This window comes from Grampus griseus (genome assembly GCF_964374135.1).
Source record: "Grampus griseus genome assembly, chromosome: 1".
Lineage (NCBI taxonomy): Eukaryota > Metazoa > Chordata > Mammalia > Artiodactyla > Delphinidae > Grampus > Grampus griseus.
In genome coordinates this window covers 72,547,406-72,566,343 of record NC_139017.1, presented here as the reverse complement: position 1 = coordinate 72,566,343, position 18,938 = coordinate 72,547,406, and the positions used below count along the sequence as shown (strand labels likewise).

At 48.4% G+C, this 18,938-nt stretch overlaps 1 protein-coding gene across 6 annotated transcripts in view; it reads left to right on the top strand.

The window, feature by feature from the left end:
- Positions 1-18,938, top strand: part of IL6R (interleukin 6 receptor) — a 55,339-nt gene that overhangs the window by 36,049 nt on the left and 352 nt on the right. Inside the window, exons 8-11 of one of the 6 annotated variants that reach the window (XM_082648413.1) lie at positions 919-988; positions 4,847-4,940; positions 7,912-8,014; positions 10,620-10,842. In XM_082648413.1, coding sequence (XP_082504539.1) covers positions 919-988; positions 4,847-4,940; positions 7,912-8,014; positions 10,620-10,706 — 354 coding nt within the window. In that variant the 3' untranslated portion in view covers positions 10,707-10,842. Of the gene's footprint in view, positions 1-918; positions 989-4,846; positions 4,941-5,060; positions 5,952-7,911; positions 8,511-10,619; positions 14,507-18,938 lie in introns of those variants that run through there. The other 5 variants (XM_082648411.1, XM_082648412.1, XM_082648415.1 and 2 more) reach the window with 5 other exon arrangements.

The window sequence follows — 18,938 nt, the reverse complement described above, 5'->3', positions numbered from 1 at the left end:
GTGTCTGGTGCCTGCTGTCTCATCTCTGAACCTCTGGGCACCACTAACAGCTTAGCCTGTGACTCACATTCAGTTTTTCTGAGCTCTTCCCCTGTGGACTCCTGGTGTCATAATTTTCTGGAAAGAGGATTACTTCTGAAGCTGCTCAACAAATCCTCGAGTAATCCAATTTCCCATCCAACTACAACTCTTCTCCTGGTCCTTAATTCCCTAAATGCTAAGCTGGGAGGCTCAGCCACTCCTGGAGCTGGACAGCACAGGGAAGGAGCCTAGGGTCCTGCACCTTGGCTATGTTGGATGCAGGACTGTCCAGGCACCAGTGGAAGCAGCTCCAGGGTGAAGCCCATGCCTGTGGGGCTGGAGCATGGAGGGAACTGACACTGAGAACTTGCCACGCCGTGCTAGGCTCTGAGCCTGGCGTTTGCTAACTCATTTCATCCTTAGGATAACCAAGATTTGGGTGTCAGGATGGTTGTGCCTACAAGGGAGGAAAAGTGATGCCCACGTGGGTTAAGAAACTTGCCCAGGGTTACATAGCTAGAAGTGGTGGATCCAAAGTTCTAGCCTGTGGTTTTCCTAGTAAGTGGTGGTATCCACGCCCTGGGACCGGACCCGTAATACAACTGCTGCTTCAGGGTATCTATTGATTCTCCTCTGTGGAAGGTGCTGTGCTCTTAAGCTCCTGGTAGAGTGGCAGATGGGAAGAAATCCCCACCTTGAGTAGGCAAGCTGTTAGCTATAAATAATAGTGCAAAAGTTGAGATTGACAGGTCAGACATGGAGAGGTCCATGAGACAGAGAAAGGAATGCCTTGGGTGGATCAGGCAGGGGGTTAAGGAGGAGGTGGCACCTGAGCTGGGTCCTGAATGATGGTGGAATCTGCAGAAACAGGCTTACAGTCAGGAATGTCTCTTTTAGGCACCTACTACTAATGAAGATAATGAAAATCTTTTCTCCAAAGATTCTGCAAATGCAACAAGCCTCCCAGGTAAGGACTGGATATTTTTGTATTTCTATGGCCTATGGGATGCAAAAGAACTTGTCTCTTCAGAAAGTCCTTTTCTTTTTGGAAATATTGGCAGAGGACCAGTCTGCTTAATGAAAAGGATCAATGGCAGAAATATTCTTTTTTGTTACTTTATACCTCCAAGTTTGATATTGTTAGCTATGATATAGTGAAGAGACCATAAGAAGGGTGGGATAAGTCAGTAAAATACTTCACAATTGGCCCAGAATACAAATGAATGTGCTACCAACAAAATTATTGGAGTCTGAAATGGAATACGCTTTGAGGAATGGGATAAATCTTTGCTTCGGAAACCCTTGATTTCAATGGTTCTGATTCCCTATATCTGTGAGACCAGGAAAACTTAGTAACATTCTCATCAAGAAAGATCCCAGCCAAAAAAAGAAAGAAAAAAGCAAGATCCCAGGTCCTGTGCTTTTTTACTATATGTATGGGACTCATGGGGTCCAGACTCTGGAGGCTCAGTAGCTGAGTAGATCCATCTGATGGCTTTCTGAGGAAGGCCTTGGCCTCCTTACCTTTACCTGGGCAGATTCCTGCCGCACCTGATGCTGGACGCCCATGCTCTGTCACCCCAGTTGCAAAGCCCTACCTAGTGCAGTGCACCTGGGGGGACCTACTAAACACCTGAGGCTAAGCTCTGCCTGCACAGCTGGGGACTCAGAGGGAATTGAACGCATCCCTGCTCTCCAGGAGTCTACCATCCCGGGGGCAGGCTCTGGTAAAGAGTAAAGTAGTAACTAACAGAGAGCAGAGTGTGAGACTGGCCAAAAGAGAGCCATAGATAAAGCAAAGTGGGATTTAGAGACTTGAGAGAACATGTCCATTGGGGGAATCAGAGAAAGTTCATGGAGGAGGTGCCGTTTGAAATGAGCCTTAAATGATATGGGTGGAATGGCAGGAGGTTGGGGCAGCAGTTCAGGGGCTGCTGTGGAGGAAGGACCTTGGAGTCTTCTCCATCTGCTCTCACTGATGATCTATCTCATTCAGCCCCATGTCTTTAAAGACCATCTATGGGCTCATGACTCCCAAACTTCTAGCCCCATCTCTGACCTTTCCACTAAGATCCAGACTCGTGTATCCAACTGCCTAGGTGACGTGTCCACCTGGATACCTACTAAAAATCTCAAACTGAATGTGCCTAAAAGAGAATACGTGATGCCTCCCTGCCTCTTCAACCCAAATCTGTTCTTATCCTTCTTCCTCATCTCAGGAACTGACACCACATCTTCTGGGTTGCTGGGGCCAGGGAATTAGACATGCTTCCTCTTCTATCCCTCATCCCATGTCCAGTCCCTCAGCAGGTCCTGCCAGTTGTATCTCGAGGCACGTCCAGGAGCTGACCACTTCTCACCTCCTCCACTGCCAACACCCGGTCCAGCCACTGCTGTCTTTCCTCCTGTAGGACTTTAGGAGCTGCCTGCTGGTCTGCTGGCTTTTAGTCTTAATCACCAATAGACTCTTTTCCAACCACCAGCCAGAATGATTCTTTTTTTTTTTAAATTTATTTATTTTATTTATTATTTATTTTTGGCTGCGTTGGGTCTTCATTGCTGCACGCGGGCTTTCTCTAGTTGTGGTGAGCGGGGGCTACTCTTCCTTGCGGTGCGTGGGCTTCAGTAGTTGTGGCTCGCAGTCTTCAGAGCGCAGGCTCAGTAGTTGTGGCGCGCAGGCTTAGTTGCTTCGCGGCATGTGGGATCTTCCCAGACCAGAGCTCGAACCCGTGTCCCCTGCATTGGCAGGCGGATTCTTAACCACTGCGCCACCAGGGAAGCCCCTAGAATGATTCTTAAAACACAAATCCAAGCTCTCCTTCACTCAACACCATCTTCTCTCCTGGAGTAAAAGCCAAAGACCTAAGAAAGGCCCTAGTCTCCATGGGGTCAGGCCCCCAATCTTTAGACCTCGCCTCCTCCTTTCTCCCTCTCACTCACTCTACCCTCCTCACTCTTCCACACATGCTCTACCTCGTGGCCTTCGCGTCTGCTGCTTGCTCTGCCTTGGGTGCTCTTCCCCCGACCTCCACTAGGCCAGCCCCTTCATCCAGGCCTCTGCTCAAATGCCCCCTCCTCAGGGAGGCCTTTCCCCACCAGCCAATCTGACAGAACCCGCTGCTGTCATTCTTCCTTTCCTGTGCTTTGTTTTCCATCATTGCCCTTGTCACTGCTGACATCATATTACATACGTATTTGTCTGTCTCGCTTGATTAGAATGTAAGATCCAGGAAGCCAGGAGCCTTTCTGTCATCCAATTCTCTGTATCCCCAAGGCTTAGAACAAAGCCTGGCACACGATAGACACTCAATAAATATTTGTTGAATTAACGAAGGAACAAATACAAAAGGTGATGAAATATTAGTAAACGAGTCAGCCGAGCATACATGAAATGGCTTTCTCTGCCAAGAGACGTAGGACATACTAGGAGAGACCCGTCCCTGTGGTCAGTGCCCACTACCAGCTGGAGCTCAAGGCAAAGCTTGCATCCACTGGGCACTCGAAGTGATGACTGGTAGGTGACATCTTCATCAGCACTGGGTACTGTTTGGGGCGGAAGGGCCTGAATCCCAAGTCCATGAGACTGCAGGTATCTGCATTTCCAGCAGGAGAGAATGATGGTAGACAGATGTACTCTCTGTCTAGTCCAGGGTCTCTCTCTGGCAGCCACGGGAAGGAGCTTTCTGTGGGAGGACGTGGCTGCTTGTGAAGCTAGTTTTTTTTTTTTTCTTTCTTTTTTTTTTTTTTTTTTGTGGTACGCGGGCCTCTCACTGTCGTGGCCTCTCCCGTTGCGGAGCACAGGCTCCGGACGCGCAGGCTCAGCGGCCATGGCTCACGGGCCCAGCCGCCCCGCGGCATGTGGGATCCTCCCGGACCGGGGCACGAACCCGCGTCCCCCGCATCGGCAGGCGGACTCTCAACCACTGCGCCACCAGGGCAGCCCGTGAAGCTAGTTTGTTCTTTTATTCATTGAATGAAATATTGGTGAGCCTGCTTTGTTCAAGGCACCACATGAGCCGTTGGGAGCAGTTGGGAAAAAGACACATGTGGTCCCGGCTTTCAGGGAGCTCAGACTGGAGGCGGTGGAGTAACCAGGAAGGGCACGTAGCCAGCTTGGAGCAGGGTCACTTCTCAAAGGAAATGATATCACCTCATGTGAGACTCAAAGGTCCAGGAGGAACTGGACAGCAAAGAGGTGCAGTGAAGGTGGATGAGCGTTCTGGGGGAGAAGAGGACATGTGGGAAGAGCTCTGGGGGAAGAGGGAACATGGCATGAGGAAGATGGAATGAAGTTCATGTGGCTGCGGCTTGAGTACCAAGTGGGGAGACAGGCAAGAGGTGACACCCCACTGGGGAAAACTGCACCTGAACACTTGATTTAAAGCACCTGAGCCTCCGTGACATTGTCCTCGGTGGCGCTGCCGTCAGTGAGGTCCCCCAAGCCTCTGTTTCTGGCACTCCCTCTGTGCCTTGTGGGGCAGGCTGAATGCCACTAGAAAAGCCACTTTGAAAGTGAGTGGGAGTCTGTGGCTGGCCGCAGGCGCTCAGAAGCTCTGAGCTTGAGGTGTATCTCTTGCCAAGTGGTGGCATCCTGGGGTCTGTCAGGTTGTGCTGGGGGTGACTCCTGTAGAGGTGGCTTTGGCCAGAAAACTGGCAAGCTCGTCAAGGGGCCTGTTGCTTAACGCAGAGCTGTTTCCTCCTACAGGGGTGAGGTTCTGTTGAGGTTTTGACAGCACCTGCTGAGTGGTTTTTTCCCTTCTTTCCTCTGCTCCTCTCTTCCTCCTCCTCCTCTTCTTTCTCTTCCTTTTTTTTTTTTTTTTTCTAGTGCAAGATTCTACTTCGGTACCACTGCCCACCTTCCTGGTGGCTGGAGGAAGCCTGGCCTTCGGGACGCTCCTCTGTATTGGCATTGTCCTGAGGTGAGATGGGCCCGGGGGGTGGTCCTGTGGTGTTCTCATGTTTCTGATCTAGCTTTGCCAGGGCTAGGATGCTGGCAATGGGTTGGAGAGCCATGAATGGATTCAAGGTATATTTTAAAGGTAGAATTGACAAGATTTGATGACAGCTCAGAAGAGAAGAATGGAAGAGAGGGAGGAGTCAAGTCTGACCCTCAAGTTTCTGGCTTAAGCAATTGGGCAGATGGTGGGTGTCGTCCATGAAGAATGGAAAACACTGGAGGTAGAACAACTGAGTGAAAAGCGACGATTACATGTTGGCGCCACTGGGGAAACTCCAAGTGAACAAGTTTTGGAGGTAATTCAGATCACTGGCAGCAGGCAGGTGGTAGTTGGGGCCTTGAGAGAGGATGGGGCCAACAACGTAACCTGTGGAATACAATTGAAAAATTGTGTAGAGGGGGCGATGAGAAAGGGGCTGAGAAGGAGTGGCCTGACAGGGAGGAGAAGAAGCAGGAAAACCTGGCTGTGAACACCAGAGGGAGAAGTGTGTGTTAGACACTGAAGAAACCCCTTAGGCTCTGGGACTGCGGTACGAATAGGACCCTCCCTCTCCTCCAAGAACCACGTACTAAAATCAGTAAAATACCACGAGAGAAGCACCACACCAGGGGTATGTGCACAGGTAACTCTGAAGTGCCTGGCTAGACATTCTTGGGAATACTCCGTGTCTCCAAATAAGCAGACCTAGTGGATCACCTTTAAATGCCCTGTCCTAGTGCCCTCGTCCCGTCATGGTGAGGAAACACCACAGGTGAGGGCTCGGTTGGCACCCTGGTCACTGTAACGCCCCTGCCCATTTCATCGGAGTCTCTATCTCCATTCGGTCATTGGTTTTGTCATTCGTTCCCAAGCTTGCGGAGAGATCACCTAACAGTGCTCCCAATGAATGGGCAATAAAGAAAACTTGCTATGTTCATGATTTTACTGCAGGAACTGGTAATTTTGCATATGCTGAAGCCCTAAAGGAAATCAGGCTGGGCTCTGACTTTGGATGGTGGTTCATTACAATAATATAAGTAGAGGAGAAACTTCACTGTGTTTTTCCTGTCTCTCTCCTTGTGTGTAACTTTCAAGGACTCTACCTGGTGGTTGTGAGAGGTGGTCTTTGAGGGTGCTTGGGAAGGAGGGGTAAGACCTTGGCAGAGAGCTTTTCCACATGTTACAGCTCATTGGATTCTCACAGTGACCCTGAAACAGCTCGCCCACCAAGGTGGTCTGGGTTGGAAGATGACAACTCCAGCTGTGTTCGGGTTGTTTTGCTTTGATTTTCCAATGAAGTAGTGAGCAAGCTGTCCAAAGGGTGTGCAGAAGATAAGGTTCCTCAAGAGTGGAGGTAACTCCTTGGAGGAACCAAGAACTCACTGTCTTTTATACCTTTGGGTCAGAGAGGGGCCATGGCAACTTTCCGAGGTCTTCCTGCTGCCTTCTAAGGGATCCCTTGCCTCACCTCAGACACATACTTCTGTGTTCTCTTTCTATTTCTATATCATTAGGGCTTCAAAAGGCCTTTCTTATAACCTACCACAGACCCTATAGAGTAAATATCGTGATTTCCACTTGACAGATGAGGAAATGAAAGCTGAAAGAGGTGGAGTGATTACAGCTAGTAAGGCTAAGGCCAAGATTCAAACCCAAAGCTTGTGCTTTTTGGATACGGCCTTATGGGTCATTTAGTCAAACTCTTTAATTTTACAAATGAGAAAACAGCCCTGAAAGGTAAATGACTTGCCCAAGGACATACAACTTATTAATTAGCAGAGACAGGCCTAGAACTTGTGTCCTGAGAGTCCCTGCCCACTGCACCAGCCTGCTGTCAGCTAAGAGGTGGGCCCAGTTGGTCCTATCAGTCCAGTGTTGGCCAGTGGCCCCGCGAACAAGCAGCGTCATCTTGGTGTGCTGTTAACCCCTAAGAGAGAAGCGTTAGGCTGGGAATTGGCCACAGTGCTCATCACAGACTTAGTTTGCTAATGTGCTGATGGTGCTTGTACACTGGCTGGTTGCTACACAACCAGAGTCCCCGAAGGCACAGTGCCTTGTGCAGAGAACATATCAGTAATTTATTTCCTAGCCTGGTGAGTTTCCATTTTCTCTCATATAAGGCAAATTTATTTGGAAAGAGGCCAGTTATTTCAAGTAATGAAAAACTCCTACTCCCAAAGTCCCCCGTGTCAAGACAAGAGTGTAAATGTAGAGATGATGTGGGAGCCTGGGGTGCCAAAATGGTTGGGCCACTGTACAGTTGGGGTGGCCAGATTACAGTGGACAGAATGAGAGGCAGGTAGAGGAAGTAAAGCCCGCCCACCTGTGACACCATCTTTTTATTTTTAGTACATTTATTTTGTGCCTCAAGCAAAGCATAGTATTTTCCTAAATATTTTTCCAGCAACATCGGTGACAAGTTTTTAAAATTTAAATGTGCTGTTGAAGAAATTGTGCCATCTTAAGTGGATGTTATAACTTACAGGGGCCAATTCTCCCCACCCTACTCCCTGTGCCCCACTGCTTCTCTCTCTTTATTTTATGCTCTCAGGCACTGAGAAAATAGGATTCTCATAGCAGAGAATTGCTTTTCTGCACATTTATCTAGAATGGCTAGGATTCTCATAGCAGAGAATTGCTTTTCTGCACATTTATCTAGAATGGCTAATGCTATTAGGTGAGGACTTCCTATATGTATGCCTATGATTTAAATCATTTTGTATTGAATGTATTGTCTTATTTCAATTTTTATTTTTGGCCGCACCACGGGGCATGCGGGATCTCAGTTCTGTGCCACTGGACCACCAGGGAAGTCCCTCATTTCAATATTTTAAAATCACACTCTCCCACTTCTATGGTTAAGGGATGTTATAAGTGTTTTTTTTTTTTTTTTTTTTTTTTTTTCGGTACGCGGCCCTCTCACTGTTGTGGCCTCTCCCATTGCGGAGCACAGGCTCCGGACGCGCAGGCTCAGCGGCCATGGCTCACGGGACCAGCCACTCCGCGGCATGTGGGATCTTCCCGGACCTGGGCACGAACCCCTGTCCCCTGCATCGGTAGGCGGACTCCCAACCACTGCGCCACCAGGGAAGCCCTATAAGTGTTTTTTAAAAATTTCTTTTAGCTGCAGAACCTTTTCTTTAAGCAAAACATTACGAAGCCCAAGTATGTAAAATAGGTAAAAGGTGGCGGCTGAGGTGCAAAAGTCTGACAGCTCAGCTCTTTGTTCCTTCTACCCGCCCTGCACCCTCTCCAGCCCCCAGGCCCTGCTCAGACCCCTGCCCAGGGCAGGGCAGTGCCAAGTGTGGATATACCCCAGGCCCTGGGGTTTCAAAGGCTCCTCTGAGCTTAGTGATTTGCCAAAAAATCTCATTCACTCCTCAAAATTTTTCAAAAGAAGGAAGGCTCATCTTTCTCAGTTACCCGTCCAATTGCTTTGGAAAAAAACTGAGGACAGAGATTGCTTTCCATATTGGTCAGGTAACATCAATAGAGACTTTAAAAAAATTGTGATACATGATTGCTAAAAATTGGTAATTTGCTAAATGCTGACAAATAGGAAGAAGGGAGAAAAATGACACATTATGCAATGACAGCCACTGTTAATTTTTAAAATGTAAATGTGATTGAAGTCTAACAAACATATAGGAAATTGCAGATGTCATAAGTGTACAGTGCCATGAATTTCCACAAAGTGAAGATACCCGTGCAATTGACACCCAGCTCATGAACACTTTACATTTAGATGAATTTCTTCTGAGTCTTTTTCCTCTGCATAGTTTCTTGTTTGTTTTTATGTAGCCATGATTATTCTGTCTCTACAGCTCTGAATCCTGCCTTATAACTTTAGTATCAGTTATATAACATAAGCACTTCTTCCCATCATTACAAATTCTTTGTAAACCTCACTTTCATCACTCCTCCATTAGGTGGCTATAATACCCAAGATCACTTAACCAACCTCCTATTATTGGGCATTTGGGTTGTTGTTTTGCTTTTGTAAATAACACTGTGTTGAACATCTTTGTGCATAAAGCTTTTTCTGCAGCTATGCTCTTTCCTGAGGGTATATTCCCAGAAGTGGAATTCTTGGGTCAGAGGATCTGAATATTTTGAAATCCAGAGCATAATGACTCTATCCTCAGTTCTCTCATGAGGGAGAAGGATTCCACCCAGGGACACAGCGTAGCTCCAGTAAGCACCCCTGCTGTGTTCCCTTCCTGTGCAGTGCCTGAATGGTGAAGCCTAAGTCACATTCTGCAGATTGTTTATTCCATTTGGATAACAGGCTAAGAGCCAATGGCAGATTTGGAGCCAACTATCAATTATTTATCATAACAAGGACAGGAGTAGCCTGTCGATATAAAAAGAAACCTAAGGAAAATCCCCAAACCTTGTTTTTGACATTGGTTTCCCCTCTTCCCTCCCAGCCCTTCCTGGAGTAGCTGACATTTGGTAGAACTGAGGGAGACCACCTTGCTCCCACTTTGAGGTCAATGGGCAATAAGTTAATAGGCGACAAAGTGGGAAGCAGGAGGGGGAGATGAGCTGCCCCACCCAACAGAAGGGCCCCTTCAGGGAGGAGACCTGACTGTACCTTTGAAGATTGCTATCACCATCTCATCTTTCTCTGGGCTGTCAAGTGACTTTTCTCAGTTACTGAGCCCTGGCTTTGGGCCCAGAATGGAGCAGGGTGAACGAAGCTATGATCAGAGAGATGTCTATCTCCTTCCTGTTTAACATTGACTTTCCTGTCAGATGAGTCACTTGTGCCCAAGTGGTGCCCACGGCCGAGTCTGTGAGAACGTGCCAGCATGGTGTGAGGGGACCCAGAGGTGTAAGGAGAATTGGGGACGCCGGGAATATTGGAAGCAAGAGGAGCAGGAGGGCTGCTGAGGGAGCAGTACAGCCTTTTCCCTGCCATTAAAGGCAGCTGCCAATTTTCTACCTCTAGCCAGTGTTAATTTGACTGAGGGGCCCCTCTGGGTAGCCTCTGGAGCAGGACAAACTAAATTCTCGGTGCTATAAAGGGGCACTCAAAGCCACACTCTCAAAGCCTCAGTTTCCCCATTGGTAAACTGGACCCACAACACATACCTATTCTCTTGGGGTATTTTATTTATTCATTTATTTTTGGCTGCGTTGGTCTTCGTTGCTGTGCGCGGACTTTCTCTAGTTGCGGCGAGCGGGGAGTACTCTTTGATGCGGTGCGCAGGCTTGTCATTGTGGTGGCTTCTCTTGTTGCGGAGCATGGGCTCTAGGCGTGGGACTTCAGTAGTTGTGGCACGTGGGCTCAGTAGTTGTGGCTTGCGGGCTGTAGAGCTCAGGCTCAGTAGTTGTGGCGCACAGGCTTAGTTGCTCCACGGTATGTGGTATCTACCTGGACCAGGGCTTGAACCCGTGTCCCCTGCATTGGCAAGCGGATTCTTAACCACTGCACCACCAGGGAAGCCCTTTTGGGATATTTTTGATGACTCTTCAGAGGATTGTGTAACTCCTGGTAACAATAAACAGCCAATGAATAAATAGTTATCACTTCTTGGAGCTGAAACCCAGGAGCGCCAGGCCACCAGGGCCGCCAGCTGTTGGTGTTTTTCTCGCGGGTTTATCACAGAGGGAACTCAACATTTGCATGGTTTGTCTTTGTGTGTCTGTGTGAAGGTTCAAGAAGACGGGGAAGCTGCAGGCTCTGAAAGAAGGCAAGACGAGCGTGCACCCACCGTATTCTTTGGGACAGCTGGTCCCTGAGAGGCCCAAGCCCACCCCAGTGCTTGTGCCCCTCATCTCCCCGCCGGTGTCCCCCAGCAGCCTTGGGTCTGACAACACCTCAAGGACTAGCCGACCAGATGCCAGTGGCCCTCAGAGACCTTATGACGTCAGCAACAGAGACTACTTCTTCCCCAGATAGCTGGCTGGCCGGGTGGCACCTGGCAGCCTGGGGTGTCAGGCCCCCTGGACTGTGTGGATGCAGAAGCACAAACTGGCCTAGCAAAGACGCTCCTCGCTGCCGTGCCGGCTCACCTCGGGTGCTCGCGGCCTCTGGCTTCGCCTCTACAGAAGGGCCTCGCAGAAGGTTCTGTGCTGGGTGAAAAAAAGGTTTGCTGCGTCTGTTCAGAAGGAAGAGGTGGTTGAGTTTTTGAACCACTCTTCCCCCAGTGCCCTGCTTACAGGGCTTAGAGTGAACTCAGGCCCCCGTGAAGAGAGGGGTGTCAAGACTCTACCGGACACTCCGGTGGGCAGAGCCGGGTGGCTGCGCAGGCCTCAGACTCCCCCTGGGCTTGGTGCGGACAAGTTGCTGGCCGCCCGCGCACCCCGACCCACCTCCAGGAGCTGCACCTTCAGGCGGGTGGGATGAACATCCAGCCAAAGACTCCCCGAGTCGCTTATCTCTTGGCCCACCGCACAGCTTCATCTTCTAAGCTTCTTGAAGCCCAAGTGCCTTCTCAATTCAGTTTTTCTAGGCCTGAGATCAGCTTTTCTTAAACCACCATGGCTGGGGGAAAAGTCTCACCTGCTTTTCTTCACTGAACAGCTGAGAGGGGGGTGATTGTATCTCAGGGCCTGATGGTTTGAAATGGAATTATAATCAGTTCCTCATTAGCATTTTTCTAAATGTGAATGATAGTCCAAGCGCTTGCTGAATCCAGAAGCAGTTGCACTGGCTCCATGTCCCTTTTTGGATCCCAGGACTTCAGGAAAGAAGCCGTGGGGAAGGAGGGGAGTGGTGGGGACAGGGTCTCCATGCTTGTCTGTCACAGCATTGCTGAGGGGGACGGCGGCCTCTGCAAACCACCATTCTCCATTCTCCCCCTCCCCTGGCCCTCCAAAATGAGAACTGGCATGAGGGAGGGCTTCTGCCAGTGGTGAAATCAAAGCTGCCTTATTCCAGCTTTGTTTATTTTAGTTTCAGCGGAGCCTGAGTAACCAGGGAAGGTAATATTTATGCAAAAAGACAAAAGAACCCGGCAAGAATGGATTTTAATTTGGTTTTTAAAAAAACTGCTGACTATTTTATCTTCAGAGGGTGGAAGATCCAGTATTAGCTGAGTGTCAGTATAGAAATAATGGGGGAAAAGCACGATAGCTTTGTTTAACACAAAACTGAGTCAAGTGGAAAAGGGGGAGAAAAGGAGATTTTGCCCTATTAGAGAAGAGACTCTGGTTTCATTCTAAATTTTGTTTTTGCCTTAAAAAGTGAAAAAAAAAAAAGTCTGCCTCTTCTCTAATTTAGCGGAAAAGCAGCTTGTTACTACTCCCCCAGGCGGCTGAGAAGGAAACGGTGTCCAGCTCCGTGTCACGGTGCTGGGAAGCAAGCCTCCCACGATTACCCAGCAGGTCAGCTGAAAATCCCCACCCCTGAAAGCCACGAGCCCTCGGGTATCAGAGGAGGTTCATTAGAGAAAACACCACAGCCCTAAACTTGGTGCCTTCCTCTCTTTAGTTAGTTCCTTGAGTGTGATTCAGTTCAGCTAGTATTGAAGCACGGAGTAAATGTCTAGCCGTGACACTGCAGTAACCACTTCAGTTCACTTTTCCGTCTGGGCTTTGAAAATTCAGTGATGTTCGTGGTTACCCAAACAAGCACCCTCAAGTATTCTGGGATGTCCCAGAATGAAGCTGTGATTAAAATCAGTCGTGTAACCACCACTAAAAATTTACCAGACCACAAAACTTTTCTAGTAGTCTCCCCTTTTAGAAAAATAACCACCAGCACCAGATAGGTGGGGAAAGGATGGAAATGACCATGTTTTATTTACCGTTTGCCAGGTTCAAACTGTTAGGATGTTGGACTACGCAGTGATTTTCATTGCTGGCTTTGGCTGTAAATTTCAGACCCTGTTGCTGCTTCTGGCAAGTGATCTTAACTTGACAAAAGTGAGGCAGGTGGTTTTGTTTTGTTTTGTTTTTCTCTAAATTTTCCTTGACTGCGAACAGCAAAAATGCTGTTAAAGGGAAATATAAAAAATGAGAATCTGCACGAGATAGGGTGATTCTGTGCCCACGGTTCTTTAAGTCTTGACAAAGTTTTACCCACGTGTAATTTTACCAGAGCCAGGCGGAGCGGTGCTAGTGGAAGATGTGAAATCCAGATAGCTCATGATTGCTGAGAGCTAGGCAGCTTTGATCTCCAAATTGTTATTGCTTTCATTATTATTGGAACGGAACTGTGTTTTTTTTTAATTGAAGAGGGTTTTTTTCCCTTTTTTTTTATAAGCTAGTATAGATGAAGGAAAAATATTTGTCTTCTCTGGGTCGTAGGCCTTGCTCAGTGTACACAGGTATACACCCTAAGCTTTCTCTGTCCTTGAATCTGTGGTCAGTGAATGTGTGTTTCAATCCATAGGTCATCCTTACCTGTGTTTCTGCAGCACACGTGCTGCCTTTTATCCTCAACAGTGATGCTACTCACCGAATATCTGTAGCCATCTGCTACACAGCCAGATGTGAAATGTTATTAGCACAGCGACAATTTTTGTTAAAGATGGGCAACTTATCCTGCTGGGTGGGAAAAGTTGAAAATATGCTAGATCAAGGTCTCAATTAAAGTGGTCATTAATTTTTGTAGCATTAATGAAAAAAAAAAGGTCAAGGAGGTATAGCATTGAATGTGTCAACACAGCCCTTGGTGACCCTGAGAGCTCTTTGCCCCGAGGGAGCCTGGCCCTTGCAGTTTGTTAGCTAGGCTCTTGGCTCACCCCGAGTGTCCGCCATTTCCCAGCTGCCCCCAAGGGAAGGAAACACCGTTACGAGGGGTGGAATCTGATGCTGGAATGGACTGGGAGCCCACCCGGTGGTGGACAGAGCTGAGCAGGGCAGGCTGGGAGTGGTCATGGTTTGTGGGTTTCGTGCAGAATGTTCAGGAATGTCTTGGCTGGCTGCTTTAGTGCTGAGCTGTATCGCTTCATCAAAGGCACTTAAGATTGACCCAGTCGGGGAGGAGTTGGTGAGAAATTTATCTTAATTTGGAGAAGCAGGGGCAACTGGTGGTCCTTGGGAGCGGGAGCCTGGATCCCAGCCTTCCGTGCAGCAGTTGGCAGTGAGGCTGTTGCTGAAAGGGAGCCCAGCTGGCTCAGCTTCTGTGCCAGACACTCCTGAGCATCCCCGAAAGGTCCTTCCAGCATCGTGTCCTTGGTGTAGCCTGCCCCCAGCGCCAGTGAGTTTCTATGGCAACCTTAATGATTATTAAGGAACATTGTCAGTTGTCTGAACATATGCTCAAATGCAGATCTACTTCAGAAGGAAAGGATTGGAACAGCATGTAGCAAGGCTGTTAATTAATAGAGAAACCATATTTGGCTGGAGATCACACATCCGTTAAATAGAATACCTCAACTTTACATTGTTTTTTTCTGGAGAGAAATAATAGTTTTAAGTTTTTGTTTTTATTTTTTTACTTAATTATCTGAAAGCAAATACCAAAGGCTGATGATGTCTGTATATGGGGCAAAGGGTCAGTATGATGTTTTTCAATGTTTTCTCTTTTTACCAGCTACTTTGCTTTTAAAGTGAAAATTGTAAATGTTTGAAATAAATAAGTTCTAAAATTATGCTTGAGAGGTAATTTATGCTTTGGCACCTGGGTCATTTCAAGGAAAGACTTGAATGATTATGGGGGAAAGGGGTAAGGAAAGATGGGTTTAAAATTAAGGAGGACCCTTTTGGGGTGAGCTTCTCCTTAATGCAGGATTAAATTACCTCTGGGAAAAAAATCAGGTAAGTTTAAGAAATAAGTAGCAATCTCTCAAAGACTTTAATGATGAAAGTATTTCCCCAAATGAGCCCTGGGGTTTCTGGAAGGGGCGTGGTTGCTTCTGCCATGTTTACATCATTAGCAGGTGATGAACCTGTGGGGAAGGAAAAGGAAGGGCCATTATTCATCAGAAGACTGTTTATTGGACAGGGGGGTGTTAACGGAATCACAAAGGCAACCTTGTACTTCTTGATCATCAGATAGGCTGCATCTGTCCCCTATTGAAAAGGGTCCTCAATAGGAAAAACTTGGGACACAGCCATCCCATATCTTCCAAACAGAGGAAAGTCATCGTGTGGTTGCTCTGTGGATAAGAGTTGCTGTGTAAACAGTTCAGGGCTGGGGAGGAGGAAACTGCAGGGAAACCTGGAAATTGTGTAACTCAGACCAAAAGCTGAAGTGTGAGGCCCTGCTGTGTGACCCCACCCCACCCCCGGCCGCCTGGGCAATCAGAGGAAAGCCTCACGACCACACCTACAGCGCCCATCGACTCCTTGAGGATGCCACTGTCTCATTTAAGGTTGGTCCCTGTCTTGCAGAAAGTGACACAGGAAACAGATGTCCCTATGGTGGCTTGGCTGTGTGGGCCCCACGGAGGGTGCAGGAGTGGGGGTAAGGGGCAGGAAATGGGAGAGGGTGCCTCCCTCTTCTCCACGGTGTCGCTGTTAGGATGACATGCTTACGATGCTCTTTCCAGAAGAATTTGGGGGAGCAGATGGTGAATCTTGTAGAGGATGGCAAGGAACACTCAGTTCCTGGAACAGCCACTAAGGAAAGCGTTTTCCTTATTTATTAATGCATAAGGAGACCGAACCTTTCTCCATGTCTGTGAGAAGCACAGGCCAGCGGCAGGGAACTGTGTGCCTTCCTGCAGTAGCAGAAGTGTGCCGTTGAAGGGCCTTAAACTGGTCCATGCGGTGTTCAAGGGCTGGGCTGGGGGCACAGCAGCCCCTCCGGCAGAGTAGTGACCAGGTGGGCTGCCTGGGTGGCCTGTCGCTTTAAACAGTCCTGAGCGTGAGAGCGAGCCCTGCACTGTGCTTCAAATACTGCCAACCCCTCCTTTCTCTGTGAAAGTTCTGTCTTCTTGCTGATGTGTGTTACTGAAAAACAACAGAACAACCTCAGCCACGTCTCATTTCATACCAGCAGTTTTCCGTGACCATCCAAAACACGAATACAATGAAGTTTTTCAGTAAAATCTGGAAACACTCATACTATGGGAATATGCAATATTCAATTAGGATATTTCTTCTAAGGTAACTTCAAATTGCTTAGTAAAGCTGCCCAATGTCCACAAGGAAAATAGCCTACTATTTTCTTTTTTAAAAATTTATTTTATTGAAGTATAGTTGATTTCCAACGTTGTGTTAATTTCTACTGTAGAGCAAAGTGATTTAGTTATACATATAGACATTCTTTCTCATATTATTTTCCATCATGGGTTATCACAGGGCATTGACTACAGCTCCCTGCGCTGTATAGTAGGACCTTGTTGTTTACCCATTCTATATAGTTTGCATCTGGGAATTCCCTGGCGGTCCAGCGGTTAGGACTTGGTGCTTTCACTGCTGTGGGCCCAGGTGCGATCCCTGGTTGGGGAACTAAGATCCGACAAGCCATGCTGCACGGCCCCCCCAAAAAATTTGCATCTTCTTATCCCAAACTCCCAATCCTTCCCTCCCCCACCCCTACCCCCTTGGCAACCACAAGTCCATTTTAATATTTCATTACAATGTTTTAAAGAATGAAATTTACTGGGAGGACAGTTGAATTCTATTTCGGTTTTTAAATGCCTGTGCTGCACAATGAGGGTTTTGCAATGATGAATGGTGTAAGTGGGACGTTCTGGGGTCTGTGCCCAACCATAGACAAAGAGAGGAGGGAAAGGTAGAGGAGGCCGGCGTGCGCACACCCGCTTGTGTGGGCAGCATGTTTGCCCTGCAGAGCGCAGGTATACACGGGTGTACACTGGAGTCACCACAACCGAGCAGGGATTCCAGATCAGTCTGATGTGGACTGAGATGCTTCTGAGGAAGGTGGTGGTAATGGACCCTGAGGGTGACTGTGGACCGTGATTGTTTCTATGATGAGCTGGGTGTTCTGGGGCCTCGGACTTCAGGCCTTGGCAAACTTCAGTGGATCGTGTCCATGGATGGGTCCAGGGATTAGAGGCAGCCCAGGCTCCACCCCCAGGCCCTCTGAATCACAAAAGTGAGTGTCTGTTTACATGAGTGTAAGGTCCTCAGTTTCTCCTGCTGTGCAGCCAGCTCTGAGGGTCTCTGTGCTGGAGACCACAGGGCAGGAGGTGAGATTCTATAGCAACATGTTACTGTGGGTACTAATTGGGTAACAAAATCTGTGGACAGCAAAGAGCTACTCCACCGGCCCTACTGGTTACCTAGAAGGCCACCATCCCCTTTTGGTCAAGGTGGTCTATTAAAATTAGCTAATAGGGCTTCCCTGGTGATGCAGTGGTTGAGAATCTGCCTGCTAATGCAGGGGACACGGGTTCGAGCCCTGGTCTGGGAGGATCCCGGTACTAATTGGGTAACAAAATCTGTGGACAGCAAAGAGCTACTCCACCGGCCCCACTGGTTACCTAGAAGGCCACCATCCCCTTTTGGTCAAGGTGGTCTATTAAAATTAGCTAATAGGGCTTCCCTGGTGGCGCAGTCGTTGAGAATCTGCCTGCTAATGCAGGGGACACGGGTTCGAGCCCTGGTCTGGGAGGATCCCACATGCCGCAGAGCAACTAGGCCCGTGGGCCACAACTACTGAGCCTGCACGTCTGGAGCCTGTGCTCCGCAACAAGAGAGGCTGCGACGAAGAGTGGCCCCCACTTGCCACAACTAGAGATAGCCCTCGCACAGAAACGAAGACCCAACACAGCAAAAATAAATAAATTAATTAATAAACTCCTACCCCCAACATCTTAAAAAAAAATTAGCTCATGATAATGACAACCGTTTATGGACCCTCCACCATGTGCTTGACAAACAGGATATTCTTTCTCATAATGGCACTGCAAGGAAAGTGTTTTCACCTGTTTACAAGTGAGGTCACAGAGGCTCATATTGGTGAAGATAGTGATCTAAGACACCTGAGTTAAGAGGCTGAACTAGACCCCAAACCTATGTCTGCCTGACTCCAAGGCCAGTGCTCTTTGTGTGGGCCCTCAGCCCCTGGTGACAATGAAGATGGGCCTATCTTTCCAACCCCTTTTCCAGGCCAGGTGCCCTCACCCTGTGCTGGGTGGGGCCTGGCCCACTCACCCCTGCGGAGAGATGGACCTGGATTCCTCATTGGGTTTATCACACCTGTCAGTGTGGGAGCTGAGACCCTGGGAGTCTGAGCCACACGCCGGTGGCCTCAGCGTGTCCCTGAGGCCACCAGGCCCCGGCGCTGCTCACATAACAGGCAGCCACAGAGAAGATGGGCCACAAAGGGGAGGGGCAGCAAGCAGCTCCTTACACTTAATGGTCCTTGATCAGAAACCAAACCAAACCACTTCCCCTTCTCTGCATCAGCCCTTATCTATTCCTCTGAACTCTGTGTTCTGTTGCTTCCTTGGTGTGAACTTTAATGAACTTCCTTGAAATCCCCTAACTGTGCTTTTTTTATGGCGTGGGAATCTTTTTCTGTCCACTGCCTCTGAAAGGGTGAACGATCACCACACTAAGAGGTGGTTCTCTCTGGGCCATGAGATCCATTCAACCACCACGCCGGCTGCAGGGATATAAGAGGAATCAATTCCTCCCCCAAGTGTCACTGAGCCACACAATTAAGGTGCAAACGCTCTCTGGGAGCAAGTGACTAATCTGGTCTAGGGAGTCGGGGAAGGAAGGGATAGGGAGAGTGAAGACGGAGGAGGAGGGCTCCGGGTGGAGGGGGCGGCCCAGGGAGGCTGCTGGTGCAGGGCCTGGGGCTGGGGGGGAGGCCTGCCTTGGACATGCTCTGTGGTGAGCAATCTTTTGATATCCTAAGAGCATTAGGGAGCTGCTTGAAGACCAGATTTGCACGTTCTTTTTTCTTTTACGCATATTAAAATTTTTTTCATGAGCCTGTATGTTTTTACAACTAGAGTAAGCTTTTCACTAACTAACTATAATCCCTCTGTTTTGGGATAGTTCAGCCAGGTTGTACTGCTTATGAAAAATTATTTATTAAAAAGTGCAAGATGGGACTTCCCTGGCGGCAAGGAATCTGGTTAAGAATTCACCTGCCGGGGT